Source organism: Pleurodeles waltl, chromosome 4_1, assembly GCF_031143425.1.
Source record: "Pleurodeles waltl isolate 20211129_DDA chromosome 4_1, aPleWal1.hap1.20221129, whole genome shotgun sequence".
NCBI lineage: Eukaryota > Metazoa > Chordata > Amphibia > Caudata > Salamandridae > Pleurodeles > Pleurodeles waltl.
In genome coordinates this window covers 835,140,635-835,166,064 of record NC_090442.1, presented here as the reverse complement: position 1 = coordinate 835,166,064, position 25,430 = coordinate 835,140,635, and the positions used below count along the sequence as shown (strand labels likewise).

Genomic DNA, 25,430 nt, shown 5'->3' with positions numbered 1-25,430 from the left:
CCTAGCCACCTCCGCACTCCCCTGGACTCACCCCTGTGCACCGTTTTTGGTTGTTCCCAGTCCACCATGGCCTCTCCCAACAAGTTGGCAGCGGTTCCCAGGCTCAGGAGCAGAGAAGGATGATTCTCGCTGCAGCACCTGTCAGAGAGCCCCAAACTCCAGTATTCTAGAGCTGGTCCCCTTCTACTGTAGGGCTGTTCAATGGGGCATGGGTGGGCTGCAGAGATCTGCTAAAACATGCTGGAAGGCCCACAGGGAGCTCAGACAAAGTGTCTCTCTCCATCTGTAATCACGCAACGCCTCACGTGTTATTTTCAACAACAAAATTATAACTTTATTTTCCTTATTTGGTTTTATTTACATTCTATATGAAACCCAAATGTATATAAAAAGGGCACATTAAACATTTGGCAGTGCACTTCAGAGTAATGTCTTTAATCATCAATGTCATTAAATTACAGTTGTGTCAATGAAGAGCATTTTTGCTGTATACTTGGGAATAATCAGCTGCAAGCAAAGAAAGATATGTCAATTGAAATGGATATCCAATCATTTCCATGCATAATGAATGAGACAAAAACTGTAGTAATGACACAAATAGCATAAAGAATTTTCTTTAAACACTACAGAATTAACTATTTTTGGTTAGGAATCAGTTTATAATATCTAGGGTTCACCACGGGTTCCGCCCTTTTGGATATGTTTTTCTGTTCTGTTGACAGTGTAAGACCATAGTAATTATCTTAATTCCGAAAAACAACATAGTCAGCAGTCCAACAATTCCACATACTGTTGTTAGAATAGATCTGTTCCCTAAAATAGAAAAAAGTATAATTTTAGTACAACCAGCATTCCATGTGTATACCACATAGTGAATTTACTTTTTCACAAACATAAATGGATGAACAGTGTAGCCATATGCAGCTCTGTAGACACTTGTCATAGTATAAATCAGTTTTTGTATTATGCTTGAAGAGTTAGATCTCAATTTAGCATTAGAATTTGTAAGCACTTGATTTACAATGAACTGCTGCAGCACTTGATTTGCAATGAACTGAAGCATATCACAGATATTTGTTGACATCTTTTAACACTTCATTCTGTTGTGATGCATAATAAAACAAGCATTGCAATGCAATGGGTCTAGCGTTTGCTCTAGTTAGAGCTATTAGCATTGTAAATTCCTAACTGGACTTTTCGTGCCACTTAAATTGAAAATGAAAAGTAAAACAGTTGACATAAGCTAATCAATTCAAAACGCCATGGCTGCCATGAGCGTGAGCGCAAAGGAGAGACGTAAAAGGAAAAAGACATTCACTCACAGTCAAACGTCAAAAGTGCAATTATCCATGTAACACGGTCATTCCTCAAGGCAGTAACAAAACTGTCCTAAGGCGGGACAAACAAAGCTTTTACCAATGTCAAAGGATTTTTGAAAGGCAAGCCCACAAATGAGTGAGAGTGATGGGCGTGCGGTGGGCGTGGTTGAAAGCCCACATAGAAAACAACACGTCGGAAAAGCAGCGCTTGTGCGCTGCTATGCTCAACCTAAAAATTAGGTGCAAAAGGCAAAGGTGGAAACTGCCAAGTAATCTGGCTGGAAGACATTTAATGACCCCTGTTGTTTGGAAATAGGCATTCTTCACTGTACAACCTATCGCAATTATTTAAGGATATGTAGCCTATGTTCGAAACCAGAGAATTCAGAGTCCTATGAAACCACATGCGTGAACTGCACAAATGGTGTATTGTTTATAATAAACCACAATGTTTTCTATGCTCGTATTTATGGCAAAAACAAAACCTGTTTTTTGAATTATAGACCTGAGGCTCAAAGAGACAAGACAAAAGCAAACACATTGGAGAGATCATGACAAAGCCTCATTCATCCAATTGTACTGGAACATCCACTAATGCTTCTGAGCAGACCCTACAGTTTCCTCTTGCACATTTTTGGAATAAGCCAAGATGTTATCAACACTCGAATGATGAAGCCACCATTAAATGTCATGTAGATAAAATACAGTGGGTTGCTGTAAACCTCTGGTGGTAGTGCTTCTAGAAGAGTTAGTGGGTTTTGCAGCTTCTCCACCCAATCCAAAGAGTATGTTCTGATTTTGGCCTGCTACCTAAAAAATGCTCCTGTGCGGAAGATGTTCTTTGATTATGGTATATGTAAATCAGCTCCAGTAGAACATATTTTAGTCGACTTTATCATGTCTGAGTCTATACTCATTTCAATAGAATGTATAAGTGACTCCTAGGGCGATATAAGATGTCCAGCAAATGCACAAGCTCTCTAGGTATCTCTGTATAAAATAAAGCACACTTCAGCCGGAGTCAGAAAAACAGATAATTGTATTGTACGTTTACTAAGCACTTGCATAAATATTATTCAGTCATCATCATAGCTCACATTAATAAATCGTGTTAAACTACATTTTTCAGCACGTTATCACATTAGTTTGCTCAGTTTAGAAATCTATAATTGATTACTTCCGCCAGTATGCGGTTTGTAAGATAAACTAGCTTGAAAAATCTTAAAAGCTCGTCACCAACATTTGATATCAAGCTATCGTGCTAAAAAAAACTTTTTCCTCACAGTTGCAAAAAAATCTACAGGTATGAAAGTGTAGAGAAAATAGGGCGGTGACAGTGTTCTAACCTTCAGGACAGAATGTTAAATATTTAGCACAGTAAATGGGCATTCAGTTAAGTTATGTTCTAGAAGAGTAAGGCATCTGTTGAAGGAGTAGAAAACAAGTGTTCATTGAAAATAGTTTTTACAACAAAGAAGTCTTCCAACGAGGTTTTGAAGAATGGTTACGGGGATTTAGTTGCATATCCTAGAAAGGTGAAATCAAAGCAACGATCAGAAAAAGTAGTATACCTGCTTTAAATAAAAAATATTTACCAAATGGTTCTTGCTCAATCATATGGAGATGTTGTGAGTCAGTAAAGATTAGAAAAGGTTGGCATTCTCATCTCATGAAATCGGGCAGAGTGTGATTTTGTCAGGATATGCCTCTAATCACATACCAGTTATCCGATTTCCTGAGGGGGGCCAGATTTACAAGTGTGCGAGCACAGGTATGGTGTAAGTCTCCAGCAGCAGCCACTGCAAATGTAATAGGGCGGGGAGTAGCAGGGGGGAAATAAAAAAAATATATAATTACCTTGTGAACGCTGTCTGCCACGTTGCTTCTCTTCTGGACACCAGCATAGGCTTCCCTGCAACCCTGGTGCTGCGCTCATGCTAAAGTTAGTATGAGAGCAGCACCAAGATTTGGTCTGAGTGGCTTGTTTTGCCACTCAGACACTGCTTGGGAGTCAGCGCAGTTTCTCCAACCCAGCTGTGTACCTAGGAAACCTAAGTGTACTAAGAAACATAAGTGCACATGTGTGTTTGGCTGGCCTAACTCAGCTTGCCAAATGCACATGCCCACTCAAGTGCACAGATTCCACTTCCCCTTCTATGGCCCAACCCGCCCTTCACACACTGGCTAAGCTGAGCAACTAGCTGAAAAAATAAATCAACAGTGAAATATTGTTTCTATTTTTTCAGCTGCTGGCTTAGCCAGGGGTGCGACACTCCTTTGCCATTACGAAGGAGCCATCCCTGACAAATTCTACACTTTGGGAAAAGCTTTCAGTTAAAGAAAAGTAAATTGTGCCAGTTGGACTCTCATCACAGGTCGAAAACCTCAAGCCCACACTACTGCCATGGTCTAGTCTTTTGGTTCCACTTTCAAACATGCACACTTCATAACCTTATTTGAGCCTATTCTCAAAGGTAAATTGGGCTGTAAATGTACATTTGTTGACAGCCTAATTTACCTTACTTAAGCTTGCCAAAAACTCTCAAAGGAAATCATGGCAGTCATAAGCCGATTTACACGTGTAGATAACTCGGCCATAAGTGCGAGTTCTCAGCACTTGTAATTCTCACTCCAAAGGGAGGGAAGTAGGAGTTGCAATGTGTGGTTAGCCTTGGAAGTTTGTGAACACCCAAAAAACATGGCTGTCAGCATTCACAAATTCCTCTCTTCCCTCTGTGTAAATGGTCCGAAATTTAGTCTAGCCAAGAGATGGTGTAATTAGGGGAACGGATTGCCCACAATTTGCTGGGAGTGTGTGAGAAAGGGTTCCTTCATGGGAAACATTTTCTCTGTGGAGGAAACAAAACAAAAAATGGTGTGTTTGCATTGGCAGGCACCTTATAACTCAAGGGGAAGAGTGAGGGGGAGTCAGAGTGGAAGGGGGCGGAGACAAGATGAAAATAAAAAATAAATAAAAAAAAAAGTACCTTGATGCATCGGTTCCTACCGCCTCACTGGGCTATCCTCTTGTGGTGTCCCAGCATTAACTGCTGGGACACAAGAACAGGCTCCCCTATGCAATCATGGTGCTGCTTTTATGCTAAACTTAGGTTGAAAGAAGCTCAAGGATTGGTGTGAGCGGCTCGGACTGCTGCTCAGAGACAACCCTGGGATCTGTGCAGTTTCTCCAGCCCAGCTGTTTAACACAGCCGGGTTGGAGAAACCCAAGTGCGCATGTGTGTTTGGCCTGCCTGAGACAGCCGGCCAAACACACATGTGCCCTTAGTGCACATCACTCCACCTCCCCCCTCACCCCCCGTGGCCCAGCACCGCCCCTGCGGGCTCAGCCAGGGGGGGCAATGCTCCTTCACCACAGTGAAGGAGCCACCCCTGTGTGTTTGCAGAAGGGATCCTATTCTCTCTCTGCTGAGTTCTTCACTATGAAGAACTCTACACACCAATAATAGGATTCCCAGAGTGTCACATGTCCTTCTCAGGAAAATGCATACAGACCTGCGCCTGGCACAGCTTTCCATTCATATTCCTGGAAATGTTTGTTCATTTCATAAAGTGGTACATCTACAGTTGCCCCTAAGTGTAAATCTGTGAATGTGCTTCACCACTTTCTTTTTGTATCACAGCCAATATATGTTTTTCAGGCCAGTTCTCCACTGCCTGCATAACTCAAGGGTAGTTAGACATTCCTTGGAAAATGTGCTGCTGCTTTCCATGGACCTGCAGAAACCACTGTTTGGTTTAAGTTTTAACTTTGACAGGGCAGAGGGATTGTGTTCCCTGAAATTATTGGGGTCCCACCTGTAATAGTTCCTCAGCCCTAAACGCAGACTGACATTTTAGGGGAAAAAGAGAACTAGCAGGTGTTGCTCACTCCTCCCATTAAGTTAAGCATTTATAGAAATAATTGTTAGGGGACAGACCTATCAGAGATCTTCATCCAAGGGTGATCTAGTAGATCAATACACCCACACACAAGTAGTACACATTTAGGCACTATTGTAAAAATGTGAGTAGAAACTACCGTCATAATATTATTCACTAAGTTACGGATAATTATTAGACGGAAAAGGAGATGCACCCAAATCATATTTCATCACAGATCCCTATACAATTAACGTAATTACGAATCTATGTTATTAAGAGCAGACTATAGCTATAATATAAGGGATGAAGTACCACCGCCATACATTATAAGGATATTGGAAGTCACTGAGGAGTTCCATAACAATATGGAGGAACAAGGCCTAAGGCAAGGTTCCTTTAGAAGATGACAGAACTCAAAGGTGCGTTCCAAAATCCTTATAATGCAGGGCAGAAAGTAGTTTATTCCCTATAATATACTGTAACAACATCTCCCTTCCAACAAACTGCTTAAATCCTAGGTGTCATACTTTTTCATATGACCGAGGTAGTTTGGTACTATGCATGAAGAATAAACACTGAATCTGGTGTGAAATTACAAATATTAAAAAGCAGTTAGGACATTGTTGCAGAAAGTTATTAGAATGAGTTTAATGCAAGTTAGATGAAAAATGGTACGGCGCACGATGTCCAGATAAATGCATAGAGATACTGTTTTTCGAGTGATCATTTTTAGTGTGCAAAAAATAAACATGCTGCTGTAAACCTCTCCTTTCTGCTCATCATTTTCTTTTCATAAAAAAAAAAAACAGTTAAAAATCCAGTTTTATGTGCTTTGTTTAACCTGAAGCTTTAATGACTCTGAATGACCTGCTTTCACGTGGCCTGCTTGCTCTGGCAACAGGCACTATGATGTCATAACTGTAACTATTTATTACAGTTGAGCAGCTATGCCATTTCATTTTTACAGGTGACTAGAAACATCAAAGACGCCTGTAAAAAGGAAATTAGGGATAACCTTTTATACTGTAATATCAGGCTCCGATGTATTATATTTCTTTATTTATATGTCGAGTCATGATTAGCTCCTACATAGCTTATGGCGTCAGCCCTGAAGTTGTTGCTTTTCAGCATCTCTGTAGCAACTGGTCCAGCTCCTTTGCCATTACCCAAATACTTGTCTATAATTCTTATTAATAAATGGTGGTCCAGAGGGGAATGATCAACGAATATGGTGGACAGCTCTTTCTAGAGCTCTGGTTGGGTGCCTCACTTATTCTGATCTATCTGCCACAATCCACAGAGGTGCTTAAACGCAACACATCTAACATGCAAGAGTAACTCCAGAGATCCCACAGAGTACTCACTATACTGCTTTTGTGGGCTGGACCCAACACCGATTTGCTCTTCTTGCGCCACGTGCAGCAGCCTATCTTACTGATGGGGCAGCAGCCAGGGTACTGGATGTGCGCTGCCAGAGTACTCCCCCTCACCTAGACGCAGTGGAGTGGCAACAATAGCAATGGTCGAGTTGGTGAGTGTGCCTGGTTGCTGGGTGCGGGCCTGCATCACTGCTCTTCACAGCAACCGTGTGTAGTGGGCAATGCATCGGAGTGGAGGAGGCAGCCTGTGGACTGCATGTTCTTCCAAGAGATTGCCTGACCCCTTGTGTGGGTACCGCCAGAGACCCAAGACATAATTTGCGGATATCCCCCCTTACCTGTGGTCTGGCTGAGCTGCAGGGCGCAGTGCCTGTCGCGGCCTTCCCTACTGCTGTGGTTGCTCCTGGCGGGGATGCTGATTCCCTCATCTGCACGCTTGCGGCACATCGACTGGCCACACACATTGGTATGAGCTCAGCCTGGGGTTCACAAAGTTGGGAATCTCCACAGTGCATTAGCCTCCCTGAAGCATGTGCTCAGGCTCCCTACAGCTGTGGCCTGTTGCCTGGCCTGAAATCTCTATCATCAATCACTAGTAAACAATAATAGCCTTGTTGTGCAGCAGCTATGAGAGTACTATATTTTTGAGACCCTGTTGCTCCCCTCAGAGACTAATATGCTGCACTTTGCTCATTGAACAGTAATTGCTTGTTATGGCGCGTAAACTGTGGGTTCTCCTATACCTTCCCTCACATAATTCCCCTTGAATAGACTGGCACTATTTACATAGCTGTTGTCCCACACACTAGACACCTCCCTTCATGCTGTATGGGTCTATTTAGCCATCACCTGTGGGAATAACATGCGCAGTGCTCACTTTACAACTTGTGAGAAGTGGAATGGTATACGGAGGAAGGAAGCATTGTATACTTTAAAATACTGGTGCTTCCAGTAACTCACTTGTAAGTGCTTCCGTCCAAGGGACTGAGATGCTACCATTTGGTGCCTCTGTCTTCCTACATTTCTATGTTGGATACCACTATGGTGTGGTTGGGTTCTGCCTCTCTGGACTACACGATGAATAAATGAATATAAAATGGAAAAATCTACTTTGCAGCATTGCAAAGGGGGAACACACAACAGTTATTCAGATGCCTTTACCACTCATGCCACTGAGGATTGCATGCCTCCTACAGATTTGCCCCCACCACCCCCCAAAAAGACAAACTGGCTGAGATACTTCAGTGAAATCTGTGACTCTAGGTCTGCTACTGAACAATGAATTGACACTTTTGACAGAACTGGGACGGTTAAGAGAAGACCATTGTAAACCTTCAGAGAACACTGGTACTGCTGAAACTACATTAGCCTCATTGACCAACCCTGCCCCCCACCGGACTTCACATTCTACTATGTTGACAAAACTTCAGAAACAAGCGACTATGCTGCAAGAAAAGGCAGATGATGCAGAAGGCTGCACACATCGCAATAACATGCGCATAATAGGAATTCTGGAGGGGTCAGACGGCACCAACCCTACACAGTTTATTGAATAGTGGTTTCAATCAGTCATAGCTCCTTAGGAGCTTTCTGCCCTGTTCACAGTGGAACGAGCCCACAGGGTGCTGAAGAGGTGACATCACCCTGGAGTACACCCACGTCCAATACTTGCATGTATCCTCAACTACAGAGACTACTACAAAAAGCCAGAGAAAAACCTTCTATCAGTATGGACAACACCATGATTTCTTTGTTCCCTGATTACACTCATGTTGTGCAATGTCGCAGAGCCTCCTTTCAGACAGTCAAACGACAGTTAAGCACTGAAGGACTCACTTATGCCTTGATGTATCCGGCTAAACTGAAAGTCATGCACAAACAGCTCTATCCTTTGACTCACCGGAGGCAGTATGGGACGGACTGGAACAGAAATATCCTTGCGCACAATGTCCTCACCTGCTGAGCTGCCCTCAGAGGAACACATAAGAGACTTCTCAATGCCAAAATCACAGAGAGGATGTAGCGCAGCTGTCTGAGTGACTGCCTCAGGAGCTGAAGATACGAGTTTAAGGCTCAGCGTCAGCACAACTTCCTGTGGGCAAATGACAATCGCTCCATGCCCACAGAGAGCTCCTTGAGGCCCTCACGGGTGATAAGCCGCACTATATAAATCTACCTTTCATTTATTTTAATTTCATTGACCTGTGCAATGTCCTCCAGGTCAACAGTAACTCCTCAACAATCACTAGACGGAAAAGGGCAGTAATGGAGATAATGTCCTCAATAAGCACACAAAATCATTGACGTTCCTCTAGTTCCCGGGCGAGTGTGGCTTCAAATTCAAACTCAAATGACAGTCTGGCTCTTTTTCCATCCGTAATGCCACAAACTGCAGACGTGGTGATTTAACAACTACCACAACTGGATCTGATACTTTATTCACACAGCAGAGAAAACAGTCTGTATCAGATGGGTTTGTTGCAGAACCTTTCTCATCTCTTCTTCCCCATTCTTCTAATTTCCTCCTCTATTCTTCTTCCTTACTCTACACCTCTTCCCCACTTCGTTTCCCCCTCACTCTATTTCCCTATCTTTGTTATCCTTCCTTTTCTTCATTGGAAATGGGATGTAGCGATAACCATGTTGTTCAATGTGATTATGCCTGCCACACTGTTGTGCTCACAAATGGTACATTGACCAAGTGTAAGACTACATATATGCTACTTATTCTTTAGATGGCACCTTTACTCCTTCATGTCTTGCACCTTCATAAGCATTTTTTCTTACATCTCTTTTTGGTTACGTTTGTTATTTGTTTGAGTTCTGTTGGTCAAGCGTATTTGATCTTTGTTTTATGACTTTTGTGGTTTGTCTCCTGTATGACACGTTAGCATAATCACTGTGGGGAGTACTCTTTTATATGTAATGTGTACACTACAGCCATGCAATCACCGAGATGGCACATAATAAAACACAGGGAATCGGCAGATTGCCTGTCGAATTTTACTCAACCTTTGTATCCTGATTGATTTTGCACTTAAAGAAATTATATGCAGCATATTTCTAAAAGCGGGCACTTTGCCCTCACCACTGAACAGGCCCTAGTTACTTCCCTGCTTAAACCAGGTTGTATCCCTGATGACCTCTCCTCTTACTGTCCATTTTCTTTATTGACCTCTGAATACAAGATCCTTAGTAAAGTACTAGCCACACAACTACTTCCTCTCCTTTCAGAGTTAATTAACACTGACAAATGTTGATTTATTACCCGTCAGAGTACCTCCATCAATATTAGCAGGTTGTACCAAGTTATGGAGATATGGCACATGATACTTTTCCAAACGCAGGTTGTCTCTCCCTAGACCTTTAGCAGGCCTTTTACTTATTAGACTGGGACTGTATGTTCTCAGCCTTGAAAGCATTTAATATACTCCAGTCCTTTATAAACTGGACCAAGTTGCTCTAAGCTGCCCTTCTAGGGAGATCGAAAACAGGCATTCATATTTCAGACCAATACCAAGTTTCTAAAGGTACACACCAGGGTTGCCCACTATCATCCTTACCTTTTATGTTAGATGGAACCTTTTGCATAAACAATCAGGCGGGAATCCACACATCCGGCTATCTCCAGAGGCCCACATACACATGCAGTTTCCCTTTATGGCGATGACGTGCTCCTCTACACTAGAGATTTACACCAAAGTCTTACACTGATCTCTGAATTACTTTACTCGTTTGGGAAAATATCAGGCCCTCAAGTTAATCACTCCAAATTCTATGCATTTTTCTTCCAAAATGACATAACTTACTAGACAGTTACAATGGTTGATCAGATTATACCAGTTGCACACATCACGTTTTGCTACCTGGGAATTCAAGCTTATAGAACTCCTAAAGACCTGTTAGATGGGAATCTAACAGAATCTTTAGCTGCTGTAAGAGCACAGGAAGAAATTCAAGGTTAGTATTCCTCTCTCGTCACAGGCTGTCTAGCCCTGTCCAAAATGGTCATGTTCCTGAAATTATTGTATTACTTTGTTAATTTGGTCATCATTATTCCGAGTTTTATTTTCAAAATGTTTGGACTCCATTTTCTCGATCTCATCCGGGGCCTAGGCAGTCTTTCGAAATTACAATTGCCAGCAGTGAGGGGTGGCCTGGATGGCCCTAATTTTCATTTCTACTGCCTCTCAGTCCAATTTCTTTGGCTTTCACACTGCCTGGCAGGTATACAATTGCAGGAAATTGGTTACATTCAATCAATGATACGTTCTGGCCAATTACACAAACTCCTGTTGCCAGGAGTTTCGTGCCCAATCAAGCTCTCTTTACTTCTATGAAATGCTATGATATATTGGAAACAGGCATTCCGTCACATACAGGATATGTCTCCTTATGCCCGAATATTCCACTATGCGGATTGCCTACCCCCCCCCCCCCCACCCCCCCCCCAGTACCCGTACTTCCTTGAAGCTGGTACCAAGGGAAGAGATGGGGATTACTGTATTTGGTGGCTTATTTGGTAATGGCCAACTATTGTCACATCTTGACTTCATGCACATACATGATCTCCCTGCAGCTCATTTCTGACACATGCCAACATACTACTTCATGGTCGCAAACAATGGGCACCACTGAGAGCTGAACCCACAACACACAAGTCTGTCCAAACAATGTATGTGATGGGGGCTGGCAGATATAATCAAATGGCTATATAAAGGCCTTCAGACCTAGCTACTTATCTCGCTCATCCCATAGCAAACACAATGGGAAACTGATGTGGTCCGAACCCTACATGATAAAGAATGAAACTCTGTGGTTGAATATCCCAATATAATACCTAGAAGCATAGCTTTTAAGTTTAGTCAGTTCATACTCCTTCACAGAGCATATTTACACTATTGAACGGAGCTTACAGTACACAAAACTTTCCCTGCGGCCTCAGCGGTGTGTCCAAGCTGCCTAACTGAAAAAGTACCCTTAGTACACAATATGTTTATTATGCAGGAATTACCCCCAATCACCTTACTGTATGATTGATTGATATATAAATATCAAACATAGTGGTGGTCACCACTATGTAGTTATAGTTAGATCAGAGTTTCCATGAGAAGAGCTGTTTTTTCATTTTGCTGACAACTTTGGGGCAGTTTGACAAATGTTCACAAAACTTTAAAAAAAAAAAAAAAAAAAAGTTCATCCACCTCACCACCTTCGTGGAATGTTTCAGGGTGATCCGTTAAGTAGGGGGCAGAGAGAAGGTGGGGATCCCAAAACATTTTTCGATATTCATTCCCACAGGACATTTTGGAAAGCAATACAGAAGAAAATGGCTGAATAGAATAACACCAAATTTGGCTAAGATTTATAACTTTACTCCGAAAGGCGTGCTTTTCGTTATTTGGTGTAAATGTTCAGCTGTTTTTGAAAAGTTTGCTTTTTAAAGAGGTGCTCGGGTTGGGCTTGAAAGGGATAAACAAATATATAGGTATATCTGGGTGATTGATAACCTGGGAGTCCCACAGGAGTCCTGAGGTATGATAAATAAATAAAAAATACATTTAAAAAACTGATTGACTGAGGGAGCTTTTTTTCCTGTTGGCCATTTCGGTCTTAGGGAACCAAGAGATATGACTGGCTGTCCCAACCTCTAGAAAAATGTAGCGGCTGCCATAACAGGATGCAGGGACTCGATCCCAGTGTCCTAAAGTTAATTTAAAAACACATAAGGGGGCATGGTAGGTGTTGCATCCTCCCATTCCCGGGTGCCAGCACAAGAACATGCTACATCTGAAGCTCGTAGCTAACATCTTTCTTCAATAGTGTACAACATCCAGCTGCTCATTATATCATAACTGTTAATAACCACACCTTAACACCTACCAAAAGGATTAGGTAATACTTTCATTGAGTCTGCCCAGGACACCACAGTGGGGATACTTAATGCATATTTGTTAAACAGTACTAAACGTGTAGCAGTGTCTGTGTGCATATGGTCAGGTCAGAGTTTTTATTGATAAGGCATTTTTTTGTTTTCTTTGTTAACTATAGCACCTATTAACCAATCAGCAGAAAATCTCCAAAAAAAGACTTACATTCATTTTGGGTTGCTGATGGCAAGATTCATGCATATCCATTAGTTGTGGGGGAAAAAAAAGAAAGACGAGGGAGCTTCCAAAAGTGACATTTGCTATTTCGTTGCCAATAGAAATCTTTGATCCTCAATACAGACAGAATGGTTGAACATAACAACAACAAATTTGGCATGTCCGCAGAAATTTACTCAAGGAAGTACCTTTGCTTGATTTGGTGTAAATCCTTGCAGTAATTTGAGAAATTAACATTTAAAAATTGTTTCAATCTTGGCATGAAGAGGTTAAATTATAGAGCTAATCCAGGAAGGTTAGCAAACCTGGGTTTGTGTACCCTGCTGTAAACACAAAATAAAATAAAATCTAACCCTGTTTCCACGAGAGAGCTTTTTCTCCTGACGGCCATTACTGTTCTGTAAAAGCCCGGTTCATGGGCCTGAAGATCACTGGGTGGCTGGCCAAACATAGAAACATGATCTGCTGTCATTACAGGACTAGGACAACGCCTGTGTGAAGCAGGGGTCAGATGTCTGCGGACAGTCAGCCCCCAAAGTGGGGAACACATGTCAGGACCTGGGGCCCACCTCTGCTGGCCACAGCCGAGGGGCGTTTTTAGTCGGGGACTGAGGACCAGGTAGGTGGGTGGGGCCAAGCACATGGGTAGAGTGCAGGGCCTGGACACAGACTAGGCTGTATGCATTACCCCTACAGTGTATATGTGAAAGCCATGAGAACCGGGGTAAATGCCAAAGGCCATCCAAAGTGGTGGTTGGACACCTGGGGAGGGAGCGGGTGCATGCCTTGTACCACCCTGCTGTGTGTAGCAGAGGTCAGATGCCAAAAGAGCAGAGGTTGGGGCACAGGGCCTAGCCGGAGGCCAAGCTCTGCAGTCTACTTCCACAGAGAGGGTCAGAGGCCAGACACGGGGGCGTAGATGTAGTACGTAGCTAGGGGTCAGATGGCTGCTGAAGAAGGGATCCTACCCCAGAAGAGGACAGCGATTAGACCCTGGGGCTGATCCCTGCTGGCCACGGCCAAAGGCAGCAGGAGGTGGAGGCCTGAAAATGGTGAGTGGTATGCAGGCCCTACCAAAGATGAGGCCCTCTGCCCTGTCCTCTCAGCAAACATGTGAAGGCTACAAGCAGCAGGGTTTATTCACCAGTGGAAGGGGGTTTGTAGGGCTGGAGGCCAGTCCCTGCAGCCATCCCCCACTTTGCATGGCTAAATCCACTTTGCCTATCTATCAACATTAATCTCCTATGTGCGGATCTCAGGAAAGTGAGTCACAAGGTTGAGACAGTGGAGGGTTACACAACAGAGCTAAAGGGGGAAGTTACCATCCTAAAGCGGCAGATGGCCCAGATGCGGGTCGCTCTCACCTGTGTAATATCTGCGTGTTGGGGTTCCTAGAGAAAGTGGAGGGATCATCCATGGAAAGGTTCCTGGAAAAAGGGGTACACAAAGAACTAAAACCACAAGGACTGTCAAAAATCTTTGTCTGTGGGCTTCTTGGTCCTCTACCCCCCCAGAGCCTTCATTGCAACAATTCTCAATTATAGGGACAGAAACTGTATATTACGTGCTGCCCGTGAACAACAAGTCCTACACTGTGGTAACAGCAGCTTAGCTACTTATCTAGACTACACGAAGCAGGTGCAAGATCAGTGCAAATCCTTCAAGCAGCAAAACAAAAACTAAGAGCCCTACACTTGTACCTGGCGCGACTGAAAGTTCTATTCCAAGGGAAGGCTCTTTTCTTTGATCATCCTGAGGAGGTCTGGGAATGGTTGAAAATGAGAGATGTGACTGCTTCCCTACCACAGGATATTAATCAGAGACGGACCTGTGGTTCCTGCTTCCAAGGGGGAGCACAAAGCAGTTACCGCTCTGCAACAGAGAACCCTAATACTGACCTGTTGGGACCACAGAGTAACCATCAATGATGATGGGATGATGCAAGTACAGGGTTCAGAGGAATATAGTCAGGGGCCGAGCACAAACATACAGACACCAGATCCTGGGGCTTGAGTTGAGACGGCGGATACTTAGCTGGACTACGTACCTGATACTAAGGTGGCAGCAGTGTCAGAGACTGGAGAATCATAAGAATTATGAAACTTACGATTGCAGGAGATGGGTGACTGTGGCTCTCAGGAAGCCAGATGTGGATGGACACAGTTGCAGTGTGGGCAAAACGGGTGCACTGGAGGCACTGCTATGTAATAGACGATGCCGTGTATGGTAGTCAGATAGGGGCTGGGGTGTACAACTAGACAGTGCTGGCCAGGGGCTCGTTAGCAGGTTGGCAGACACCGTCCCTGTTGGACAAATAGGGATGCTGTGCAGGTCCTGGCACAGGCAGTGGGGGAGCATAGACAGGATGCAAGTGGAACTGTGTGTGTCCGTGGGTGGGGGGAGTTAATACAGGCGGTTTGAAGTTCAGTCGAAAAGCGTGAGATGGGGAGGACTATCACTGTTCTGCATTGTGGACTTAGAGTGGTAGTTATAGATTCCTGACAGAGCATCAGGTGGGTGGGCTCCTACGTGAAACGATATAGGATACTCTCCTTCCTGAAAAGGAATATGATTAGTGTAGCATGCCTTCAGGAGACACATCTAGATGACGCAGGGGCAGCCAGGTTGGCAAAAAAGAGGCAAGGCCAGGTATACCATTCCTCACACTCTACTTACGCCAGAGGAACTCCTATATGGATGGCTCCATGTCTGTCCTTTTCACTGACATACATGGAAGTAGGTGTGGCAGGGAGGTACATTTTTGTACAAGGGTCCCTGGATTGTCAAGCAGTCTTGTTTCTTAACATTTAGGCCCCTAACATAGATGACCCGAACTTCTTGTTGTCTATACAAGATTTGGCTATGCAGTAGGTGGAGACCCCGTTTCTTCGTTTGGGTGACTTTATGTTCTGTAGGGTGACCTAGACAGGACTCCTCCCAGAGCGAACACAAAACCCCTCATGACAGCGGCTCTTAGGAAGGTCATGCATAACATGGGGTTAATGGATATATGGAGAGAAAGGAACCCACCCCAAAGAGCCTACACATGCCACTTAACAACATAAACACATTTAGTAGGTTAGATGCAATACTTAGTGCAGGTGTCAGGAAGATATGGATTTTACACATCTGGGACGCTTCCTCTCAGATCACTTCCCGGTTTGTTACGCAGTGTTGTGAGGCGGTCCCCCTTTGGGTGCCAGGTATTGGAGGATGCCTGCAGAGGTAGTGACAGATCCGGTAGGGAGGGAAACGCTGTCCCAAACCATGACCGACTATCTGAACATAAATTGGGGCTCCACAATGCATAGGGCTCCAGGGTGGGAGGCCTTGAAGTCTCTAATATGGGGTGCATGTATGGGCTTGACGTGTGGTATGCAGACAATTACAGTTGGAGTTGTGTAGGGAAGACCCACATCTGGCATCAACACAGGCCCGGGACTTGACCCACCCTAAATGGCAGGCAGAGGAGCAGAGAGTGCATAGACATATAGGAGATGTCTGGGACTGACTAGACAAGTTTACACTTAAGCCATGCAGACAACAATTGCACAGAGTGGGAGATAAGTCGGGGAGACTCCTAGCGTGAATTTTGCATAGGGGACATCAACCACCAATCATAACACACTTACTTACGGCAGCAGGGAATTCAGTGGCCATTAGGGAGGGTGTAGTAGAATCATTTAAGGCACACTTACATGGAGTGTATACTGCAGACCCAAACATCACCCCAGACTGATGTACCCCGTTTTTGCAGGGTTTAGACATGTTGAAACTGCCAGGTACTGCAATTGAGGCGTTGAAAGCTCCTTTGGAGCTCGAGGAACTCAGGGCGGCATTGCTTTTCAGGTGAATTCCACCAGGCGCACATGGCAGAGACCACCCAACAATTTCTGGAAGTATTCCTTGAAGAATGTGATACAAGGATGCTCCCACTGATCATGAGGGAAGGGGAGATATGCATGCATGTTCCCAATACCCAGGGGAGATGGCACAAACCCAATGGCAGTCAAGCTCTTCACCAAAATACTAGCACTCCTTCTGGTGAAGGTCATCCCCACCCCAGTGAACAGGGTCCAAACAGGCTTTATTCCAGAGAAAGCAACTAGGAAAAACTTAAGGTGCTTGCAAAATGAATTATCTTGCCTCTAGGCGATTCAAGAGACATTTGCCTTTTTGCCTTGGATGAGGAGTGTGCCTTTGAATCAATTAGTTTGCAGTATATTTTCAGGGTCCTGCAGAGGTTTGGCTTCGGCCCAAACTACTGTGGATGGTGGCGAGGGGTAGGATCTATGGGATGATCACAGGGGAGTTCCAGATGGGACGGGGGATGCAGCAGAGTTGCCCTTGTCACTGCCCCTATCGCATTGTCTTTGGAGCCACTGGTGAAGTGACTGAGACTGAGAACCAGTGGGCTTTCCCGAAGTTACAGATGAGCCAGAAAAAACATGTCACTGTATGCAGACTATGGCGGTCATTCTGAACATGGTGGTGTGGCCCGCCATGCTGGAGGTGGTGGCTAAAACCGCCAGCTGGCATGGCGGCCACACCGCCACATAATGAACCCAATGAGGGCCGCCATCGGCAGCCCTCGCTCACCGCCAGGCTGCCTTCGTCAGGCAGCCTGGCGGCGGTCAGAAATAATATCCAACAGGGCAGCGGTGCTGCCCCTCGGATAGTGTTTCCTCAGCCACCAGCTTTTCCCTGGTGGGTTTCCCTGCAAGGGAAAGGCTGGCGGGAGGGGTGAACCGGGGCACCCCTGGGGGCCCCTGCACTTGGCATGGGCAGTGCAGGGGCCCTGGTGCAGTGCCCCATCGCGCAGGTCACTGCCCGATTTACGGGCAGTGATCTGCGCGACAGGCGCAGCTGCACCCACCGCACAGAGGCATTGGTGGCGGCTCCATGTGGAGCCACTGTCAATGTCCAGGCCAGGCCTTCCTGTGGGGCGGCAGGCAGCCCGCCTGCCCAGAGGAATGTTCCTAATACGGCTGGCTGGGATCTGGGGATGCTGGCGGTCAGTGTTTTGACCGCCAGCATGAACACGCCCGTTTTTACTGCCATGTTAATAATGAGGGCCTATATCTTAATGTATCTGGCGTAACTAACAATCTCTCTGCCTGCAGTCTTGCAAGTACTAAGAGCCTTTGAAAGTTGTACAGGCTACAAAAATAATTGTTATAAGTCCATCCTGTATCAAATTGGTAGGTGGTGCCCTGCTGCTGTGATTGCCCGTGGGCAGAGATCTTGACAGAGGGCTTCCACTACCTTGGATTCGAGGTAACCTGGGACCCAACTCAATTTTTTGTTAGAGAAATCTGGAGCCGGCATATCCAGGAAGACGCTTATGGGACGGGCTGCTTTCTTTAAAATTATTGCACTGCCACCATTTGTGTATGTACTTCAGAATTTCTCTTGGGCAGTGCTGGAGACTTTCTCTACAAGGGTCAATAGATCATTGAGCTTCCTTTTGTGGGGCGGTGGCATCCCTAGTTTTGCTTTCTGCATCCTGTGAGGTCGGTTTACAATGGCAGCATAGCACTGCTGGCACATCATTGGACAGCCCATGCAAGCGATTAATGAATGGTGCTATGCACCCAGAGATGACTCCGCCGCAAGACTGGAGAGTCACTTGATGGAAAGGAAATCCGATCTGCTCTATATTTATGGAGGACCCGGTAGACCTACCTTGCTGGGCCCAGCAAGGGAATCTCTTGAGACATGGGGCAAGGCAACAGCTTATGTGGGTCGGAGGGGCAAGCCAACTGGGGATCGCCCTTGTCATGGGACCTCATTGGCATTTCGACCCTTGGGGACTTCACAGAAAGAGAGTTTATGAAATCCTTTCAAGAACTACCAGTTGAGTTCAAATTGAGAGATTCCCAACTGTTCCACTGCTGCAGTGGTAGCGTGGGATGAGTTGTTGAAATACAGCCCAGTGGAGAGCAGGATGTTGTTGCAAGAGATTACGTTCAAGGCCATCTCGACTTCATAATGTATGCTTGTAAATACCAGAGGACACTCTTCTGGTCCTCTGGGAGAAGTGGAAGTCTGATTTAGGCTCAATGGAGGATGTGGTGATAAAAAACTAGCCTGAGGCGTATAAAGTTGAAGGTTCTCTATAGGGTTTATTATCACAGATTTTTGGCTGTGTACGATGAGCAGGACCCAGACCTTTGCTTGAGATGAGGAGAGGGCTCTTTTCTCCACACGATCTTGAGTTGTTCACACATACAAAAGTTTTAAAGGAAGCCACCCTCAAAATTGGCTTCCCTTCTGAGGGTACAGATCCCCTATTCCTCCCGTTTTCTTGTATTGGGTATACCTAATAGTGTAGATCTACCCAGGAAACAACTCCTTTTCTGGTGCGCATTGGGCTTTGCCCTGGTGAAGCGAGATATTGCTAAGGGATGGAGTAGCCCCTTCTCCTCACGTTGAACCAATGGGTTTGCAAGGATCATGCAGTGTATAGAGGCTGAGAGAGGGGTTTATTTTGCATAGGGGTGCCCAAAGATATTTGACAGAATATGGAGCCTATAGAGAGAACACTTTGGTTTGAGCTGAGCCACAAATGCGGCCCAAAGCACTCAGATGGGGCTGTGAAAGACGTGGACACAGGGGAGGATCATGGTTATCGAGGGTGTCCTGTCATGAAGGTGGCCCTACGGAGTTTCCATGGGAACTAAAATAATGAAGCTATTATGTATGCCAAAAATGTATGTGGACTAAACAAGAACAGGGCGATACGTTGTTATTATTTGTCGGGTATTGTTCCAATTGAAAACTCTAAAACAGTTAAAAAAAAAATAAAGATTATGTCAAGTTCAACCAATGCCTTCGTTTGCAACAAATTAAAAAAACGTACCTCTAGTGACCTACTGCATCTTGACCCCGGAGTGTCATATGAGGAAGCATTCCATAGAAAAGATTAGATGAATTCACAGACTGGATGAGAGGATGTGTTGTTAAATGTGTATCATTTTTTTCAGAAGCATATATCCAAGACATTCTAATAAGAACTAGTGAACATGTAATTGAGAACTACTTATGTGTTGTGTAAGTAATTAATTTTCTCATATTACTGTTTGGTATACATGATGTATTGAGGGTTAAAGCGCTTAAGGTGGCAAGTTAGTATAGGAAAAGTAGGAAACCGAGTGGTACATTTTCATAATAACTGTAGCGTTGACAATTGTTAAATTGAAGAAGTGGGAAATATAGCAGCAGGCACATCATCCACAGACGTGCATGCTTTATGAAGATAATCTAGAAAGGTTCAGCATGGGCAAGTTTCAGGGCAATTCATTTATGGTGTGTTAAAATGAAAAGCTGTACAGATGGGATTTTGCAAAGGTCTACTACAGGCGCATTAACCATGTTAAAGTAACATATACACAGTGACTGGCTTACTAGCCATTACCTCCCGTCCCTCCCTCGCCTTCCTTTTAACCAATGAGGCCTCCCGCCTCCCCCCTAGACCCTCCCTTCCCCTTTCAAAAACCCCCCCCACCCTTATCACCTCCTGTTTCTTTTGTCTAGCCCACGCTAGACAAATCTCTTTTCCCTTTCTTACCTGCACGGCGGGGCCTGGAGGTCGTCGGAGGAGGCACTCCTCGGGACGCGGAGCTCCGCGAGGAGTGCTGCGGCTGGGTCGCGTCTTGAACGAGCAGCATGGCTGCTCGAGAGGCGTGTACTAGGGGCCTGCTGACGGGGTCAGCCGGCCCTCTGTGGCTGGGGCGTTGGTTTCCGGGTTTCCGCGCCGCGGAGCCGCGAGGAACCGAGGAACTTCAATTTTGTGATGCTTTTCAGGTAGGACGGGCGTTCTGCCTGTGGTTTTTATGTATTTTACAAGGATGTTGACCTTTTTAGGGATTGGTGGAGCCCTGTTGGGGGAGGACCAGGGACCTATATATAGGGTAGTTTTTTGGAATGAATGGCAGTGTTATTTGGTGGTTTACCATGCCTAAAGCTCCAGCAAAGAGACGTAGGATTGTCTCTTCTTCCTCCTTGGAGGAGGGAGGTGAGGATAGCATTGCTCTTCCTGAGAACCCACAGGTACCTGACAGAGGTACTCCCCTCATGTCTAGAGAGGAAGTGCAGGATATGATTGAGGTAGCTGTTACCAGGGCACTGCAAGCAGGCGTGGCCAGGACTGGTCAGTCTAAGCGTGCGCACTCATCGGTAGCAGCAAGGAAATCCTCAACAGAGAGTGAGGATGAGGCCCCATCAACGTCATCTGGGGGGAAATATGTTTCCAGAGAAGAAATGTGGGAAGTAATGGCACATGTTCGGGACAATTTGGGTTTCCCAGTGTTTCAACCTACAAACTCGGATTCTCATTTATTTCCTCAATATCAGACGCCTTCGAAGTTTGCCATGCCTTTCCAGGGACCTGTGAAGGATATGGTGTTTCGTGAGTGGAAGGATGTGGAGAAGGCTCAGGTTCCACGATTCCTTCAGAAACTTTACTTACTTGAGGGTGAGGAGGTTTTGCCTCCTTCAATACGCCTGGACTCTATTTTGGCTACTCTGATTGGCAAAACGGCAGTCAATCCGGAGGATTGTGTGCCTACGGATGCCACAGACCGTAAAGTGGATTCGGGTCTTAAGAGGGCTTTTGCTGCGGAGAATCTGGCGCTGAAGGCAGGGATTTATTCTGCTTATGCGTCACAGTCATTGGTTCAAGACTTTGATAAACTGGCGGTAGCTGTACAGGAAGGGGCGGAATGTTCAGAGCTCCTGGCTGGTATGGAGCAGCAGGCCAGATTGTTGGCTGATGTGTCTTCAGATGTGGTCCGTACTTCGGCTCTGGCATCCGGGTCTTTGATTGGGGCTCGTAGGTCCCTCTGGTTGCGTTCCTGGAAGGCTGATCCAGGGGAAAAGGCGGCCTTGTTGAGACTGCTGTTTGAAGGCCGTAACCTGTTTGGTGAACAATTGCCGTCCATGCTTTCCAAGGCATTTAAGGAGAGGAAGCATGCCTTACCTTATAAAGGGGGTTCTTCTTCGGGTAAAGGGTGGAAGAAGCATTCCAGATCTTCTCCTACTAGGGATGCTAAATCCTTTTCATTTAGGAAACGGCGTTTTCAGCCGCGTTTTTCGCCTAAGAAGTCTGCTCCTGCGACCCGGGGTGGTTTCAAGAAGGGGTCCTGACAATCACTGTGGGCCTGGCAGAAGGCCGGTTGGGGGAAGACTGAGTCACTTTCTTTCAGCTTGGGAGGACAGTGTAAACGATCATTGGGTACTAGACATTGTGACCAATGGTTATGTCATAGATTTTGTTGTGGTTCCTCCAGATTCAGGGGTACGTCCCACACCTCTGCCTTCAGAGGGGTCACGGAGAAGAGCATTATTGGACGGAGTGCGAGACTTACTGGTCAAAGGGGCCATTTCCCGCGTTCCGCTAGACGAACGGGGTCAGGGCACTTATTCGGTCTTGTTTCTTGTACAGAAAGTTTCAGGGGGATTTCGACCGGTGCTCAATCTAAAGGAGGTGAATACCTGGATCAGGACAGTGCATTTCCGCATGCTGTCCATTCCGACTATTTTTCCATTGGTCAGGCAAGGGGACTTTCTGGTGTCACTGGATCTGCAGGATGCTTACCTACACGTGCCTGTGGCAAGATCCTCTCAAAAGTTCCTGAGGTTTGCTGTGGGTCAGGACCATTTTCAGTTTTGCGTTCTGCCTTTCGGTCTAAAATCTTCTCCTCGAATTTTCACAAAGGTGCTGGCTCCTCTAGTGGCTTTGCTTCATTCAGAAGGGGTGTTTCTGCATCCTTATCTAGACGACATTTTGATTCATGCCCAATCACGAGACCTTTTGCAGAGGCAGGTGGCCCAAGTTCTGGGGGTCCTGCAAAACCACGGGTTTTTAATCAATTGGGAGAAGTCAGACTTAGTGCCGTCCCAGGATCTGGTTTTTCTGGGGGCTCGGTTTCAGACTCTTCTAGGGTTGGTGACTGTGTCAGAAAAAAGGTTGGGTGTACTCCAGGCTTTGGTAAAGAAGGTATTGTTACTGTCTGCTCCCCGAGCTCTTCTATGGTTGCGTCTGCAGGGTCATTTGGCGTCGGTGATATTTCTGGTTCCTTGGGCACGTTTCCATCTCCTGTGCTTGATGACATGGTTCTTGAGAAGGTGGGCTCCAGGGTCCGGTTCTCTGAAGGACAGGGTTCCAGGGTCCGGATTGATTCGCGGAGAGTTGCAATGGTGGTTGGATGCAGACCACCTGAGGGTAGGGGTTTCTTTATCGCCTCTGAGACCCGTGGTGGTGACGACGGATGCCAGCCTCTCCGGTTGGGGGGCATGGATGGGGTCAGCTCAGATTCAGGGGTTTTGGTCCCCTAGGGAGGCGAGTCGGTCATCGAATTGGCGCGAATTGCGGGCAGTATTCCTGGCTCTGGTCCATTTCCAGGATTCCCTGAGGGGGTCGGCGGTTCTGGTTCGCACAGACAACTTAGTGGCCAAGGCTTATGTCAATCGGCAAGGGGGGACCAGGTCGAGGGCTCTGTTCAATCTAGTCAGGGAGATTTTTGTGTGGGCTCAGGAGTGGGTTCCTTCTCTCAGGGCTACGTACATTCGGGGGGTTGTAAATGTTCGGGCGGATCTACTGAGCAGAGTGATTCCTTCCTCTCAACTTTTCTCTCTCCGGAAGTCGCTGTTTCAGCATCTGGTTCGGCTTTGGGGTCTCCCAGTGCTGGATGTGTTTGCGTCAGTAGGGAATGCGAAAGTGGAGCGCTTCTGCTCCCGGTTTCGGTGTCCCCAAGCATGGGAGGTGGACGGGATGTCATGTCCTTGGCCGCAGGGCCTTTTGTATGCGTTCCCTCCTTTTCAACTACTCAGGGCGTTTCTGTTACGAGTGAGGGATCTGGGGTCCAGGGTTGTCCTAATTGTGCCACTTTGGCCGAGGGCGAATTGGTTCCCATTGTTGATGCTGATGGCGGAGGGGAGGATGTGGCCTCTGCCTCTTTGTCCGTCTCCCCTGGAGTTTCCCTGCCTCCCATTGGGGTCATTGAGGAGGTTACACTTGACGGCCTGGAAGTTGAACGGAGGGGGTTGACAGGTCTAGGGGTGCCGGTGGCTTTGAGTTCTACCTTGCTGGCTTTAAGGAGACGTTCAACTTTGCTTTCTTATGGTAGACAGTGGAAGGTGTTTTCGTCTTGGTGCTTAAGTCGTGAGTTGGATCCTACCTGTGCTTCTATCTTTGAGGTGATGCAGTTCCTGCAGGACGGTGCTCATTTAGGGTTGTCAGTGGCATCTCTTCGGGTACATTGGGCGGCTATTCAGGCATTCAGAGGACCATGGCGTAATCTTCAGGATGAAGGGCGATTGATGCCTAGATTTTTTCAAGGGCTTATTAATTTATTTCCTCGCCCGGTACGTTCTTTTCCTTCATGGGATCTGTCCTTGGTTTTGGATGTGTTGACGGAGGCCCCTTTTGAACCATTGGGGGACTGTGATTTGCGACATCTCTCTTTGAAGACGTTCTTTTTGGTAGCCATTACTTCGGCTCGTCGGTTGGGGGAATTGGGGGCATTGGCGTGCTCCTTTCCTTTTTGTAAGATTTTTCCCGATAGGGTGGTTCTGGTTCCGGTGCCTTCCTTTATTCCAAAAGTCAATTCTTCGTTCCATTCCAGGCAGGAGGTCCTCCTTCCTTCATTTTGTCCGAATCCCTCATCAAGGGAGGAGGTCCGTTTGCATTCGTTGGATGTACGTAAGGTTTTGTTGGAGTATCTACGGGTGGTGGCTCCTTTTCGTAAAGGGGATTCACGGTTTGTTAATTTTGGTCCGGCTCGCAAAGGTGAGAAACCTTCCACGGCTTCCTTGAGTCGGTGGGTTCGATCTTTAATTCTGTTGGCCTATTCCTTGAAAGAGGTGGTTCCTCCTCTAGGGATTCAGGGGAGATCTACCAGAGGCATGGCGGCTACGGTGGCAGAGCTTCAGGGGACTTCGGTGGTGGAAATTTGCGGGGCCGCCACTTGGGCTTCTCCTTCGACGTTTGTGCGTCATTATAGGCTGTCGGACTTGGGTAGTTTGGAGTCGGTGTTAGGTCACCGGGTCTTATCCTCTATGAGATAATGTTTGGGGATGTTCTTGGTGCAGGATATTAAATAAAGGTCTTGCAACTCGATGTCCGTCTCCTGTGTGCTTTCTTGCTATGTCTCATTGGTTAAAAGGAAGGCGAGGGAGGGACGGGAGGTAATGCTTCCATTTTCTTACGATAATGGCATTACTCCTAGTCCTACTCCCTCGCCTTCCTTTTCCGTTCCCACCCACCCTCCCGGTACGGACTGTCCGAGTTGCAGCTTGGGCTTGGTTTTTGTACAGGAGGGGATAAGGGTGGGGGGGGTTTTGAAAGGGGAAGGGAGGGTCTAGGGGGGAGGCGGGAGGCCTCATTGGTTAAAAGGAAGGCGAGGGAGTAGGACTAGGAGTAATGCCATTATCGTAAGAAAATGGAAGCATTTGTGGTGGTGCAGTCATGAAAAGTAATGCCAAGCAGCGCAAAGAGAAGCTAGGTATTTTTTTTCTAGCGTAAGAGTATTCTGCACTAGAAGAATGCCCTCGTCTCTGGGCACATTTTGTTTTGCACCAGTTCATCTCTCCCAGTGTGCACTGTGACATGTTGCTCTTGGTGTCGAGCGCAGGCCCAGTGATCTTCTCCTGCTGCACATGGCAGCAGCAGGGTACGGACACCCATAGAGAGTGAAGTGGGGTATTTGGCTTGGCTGCTGGCTAAGTCCTGTGCCCCACAC

General features: G+C 46.1%; 1 protein-coding gene across 1 annotated transcript in view; it reads right to left on the bottom strand.

Annotated features, from left to right (window-relative positions):
- Nucleotides 1-406: 406 nt before the first annotated feature.
- The window catches only part of LOC138288591 (uncharacterized), a 300,606-nt gene continuing 275,582 nt past the window's right edge, over nt 407-25,430 (bottom strand). The window contains exon 12 of the mRNA XM_069230091.1: nt 407-813. Within this exon, the coding sequence (XP_069086192.1) occupies nt 674-813 (140 nt within the window). The 3' untranslated portion in view covers nt 407-673. The remainder of the gene's footprint in view (nt 814-25,430) is intronic.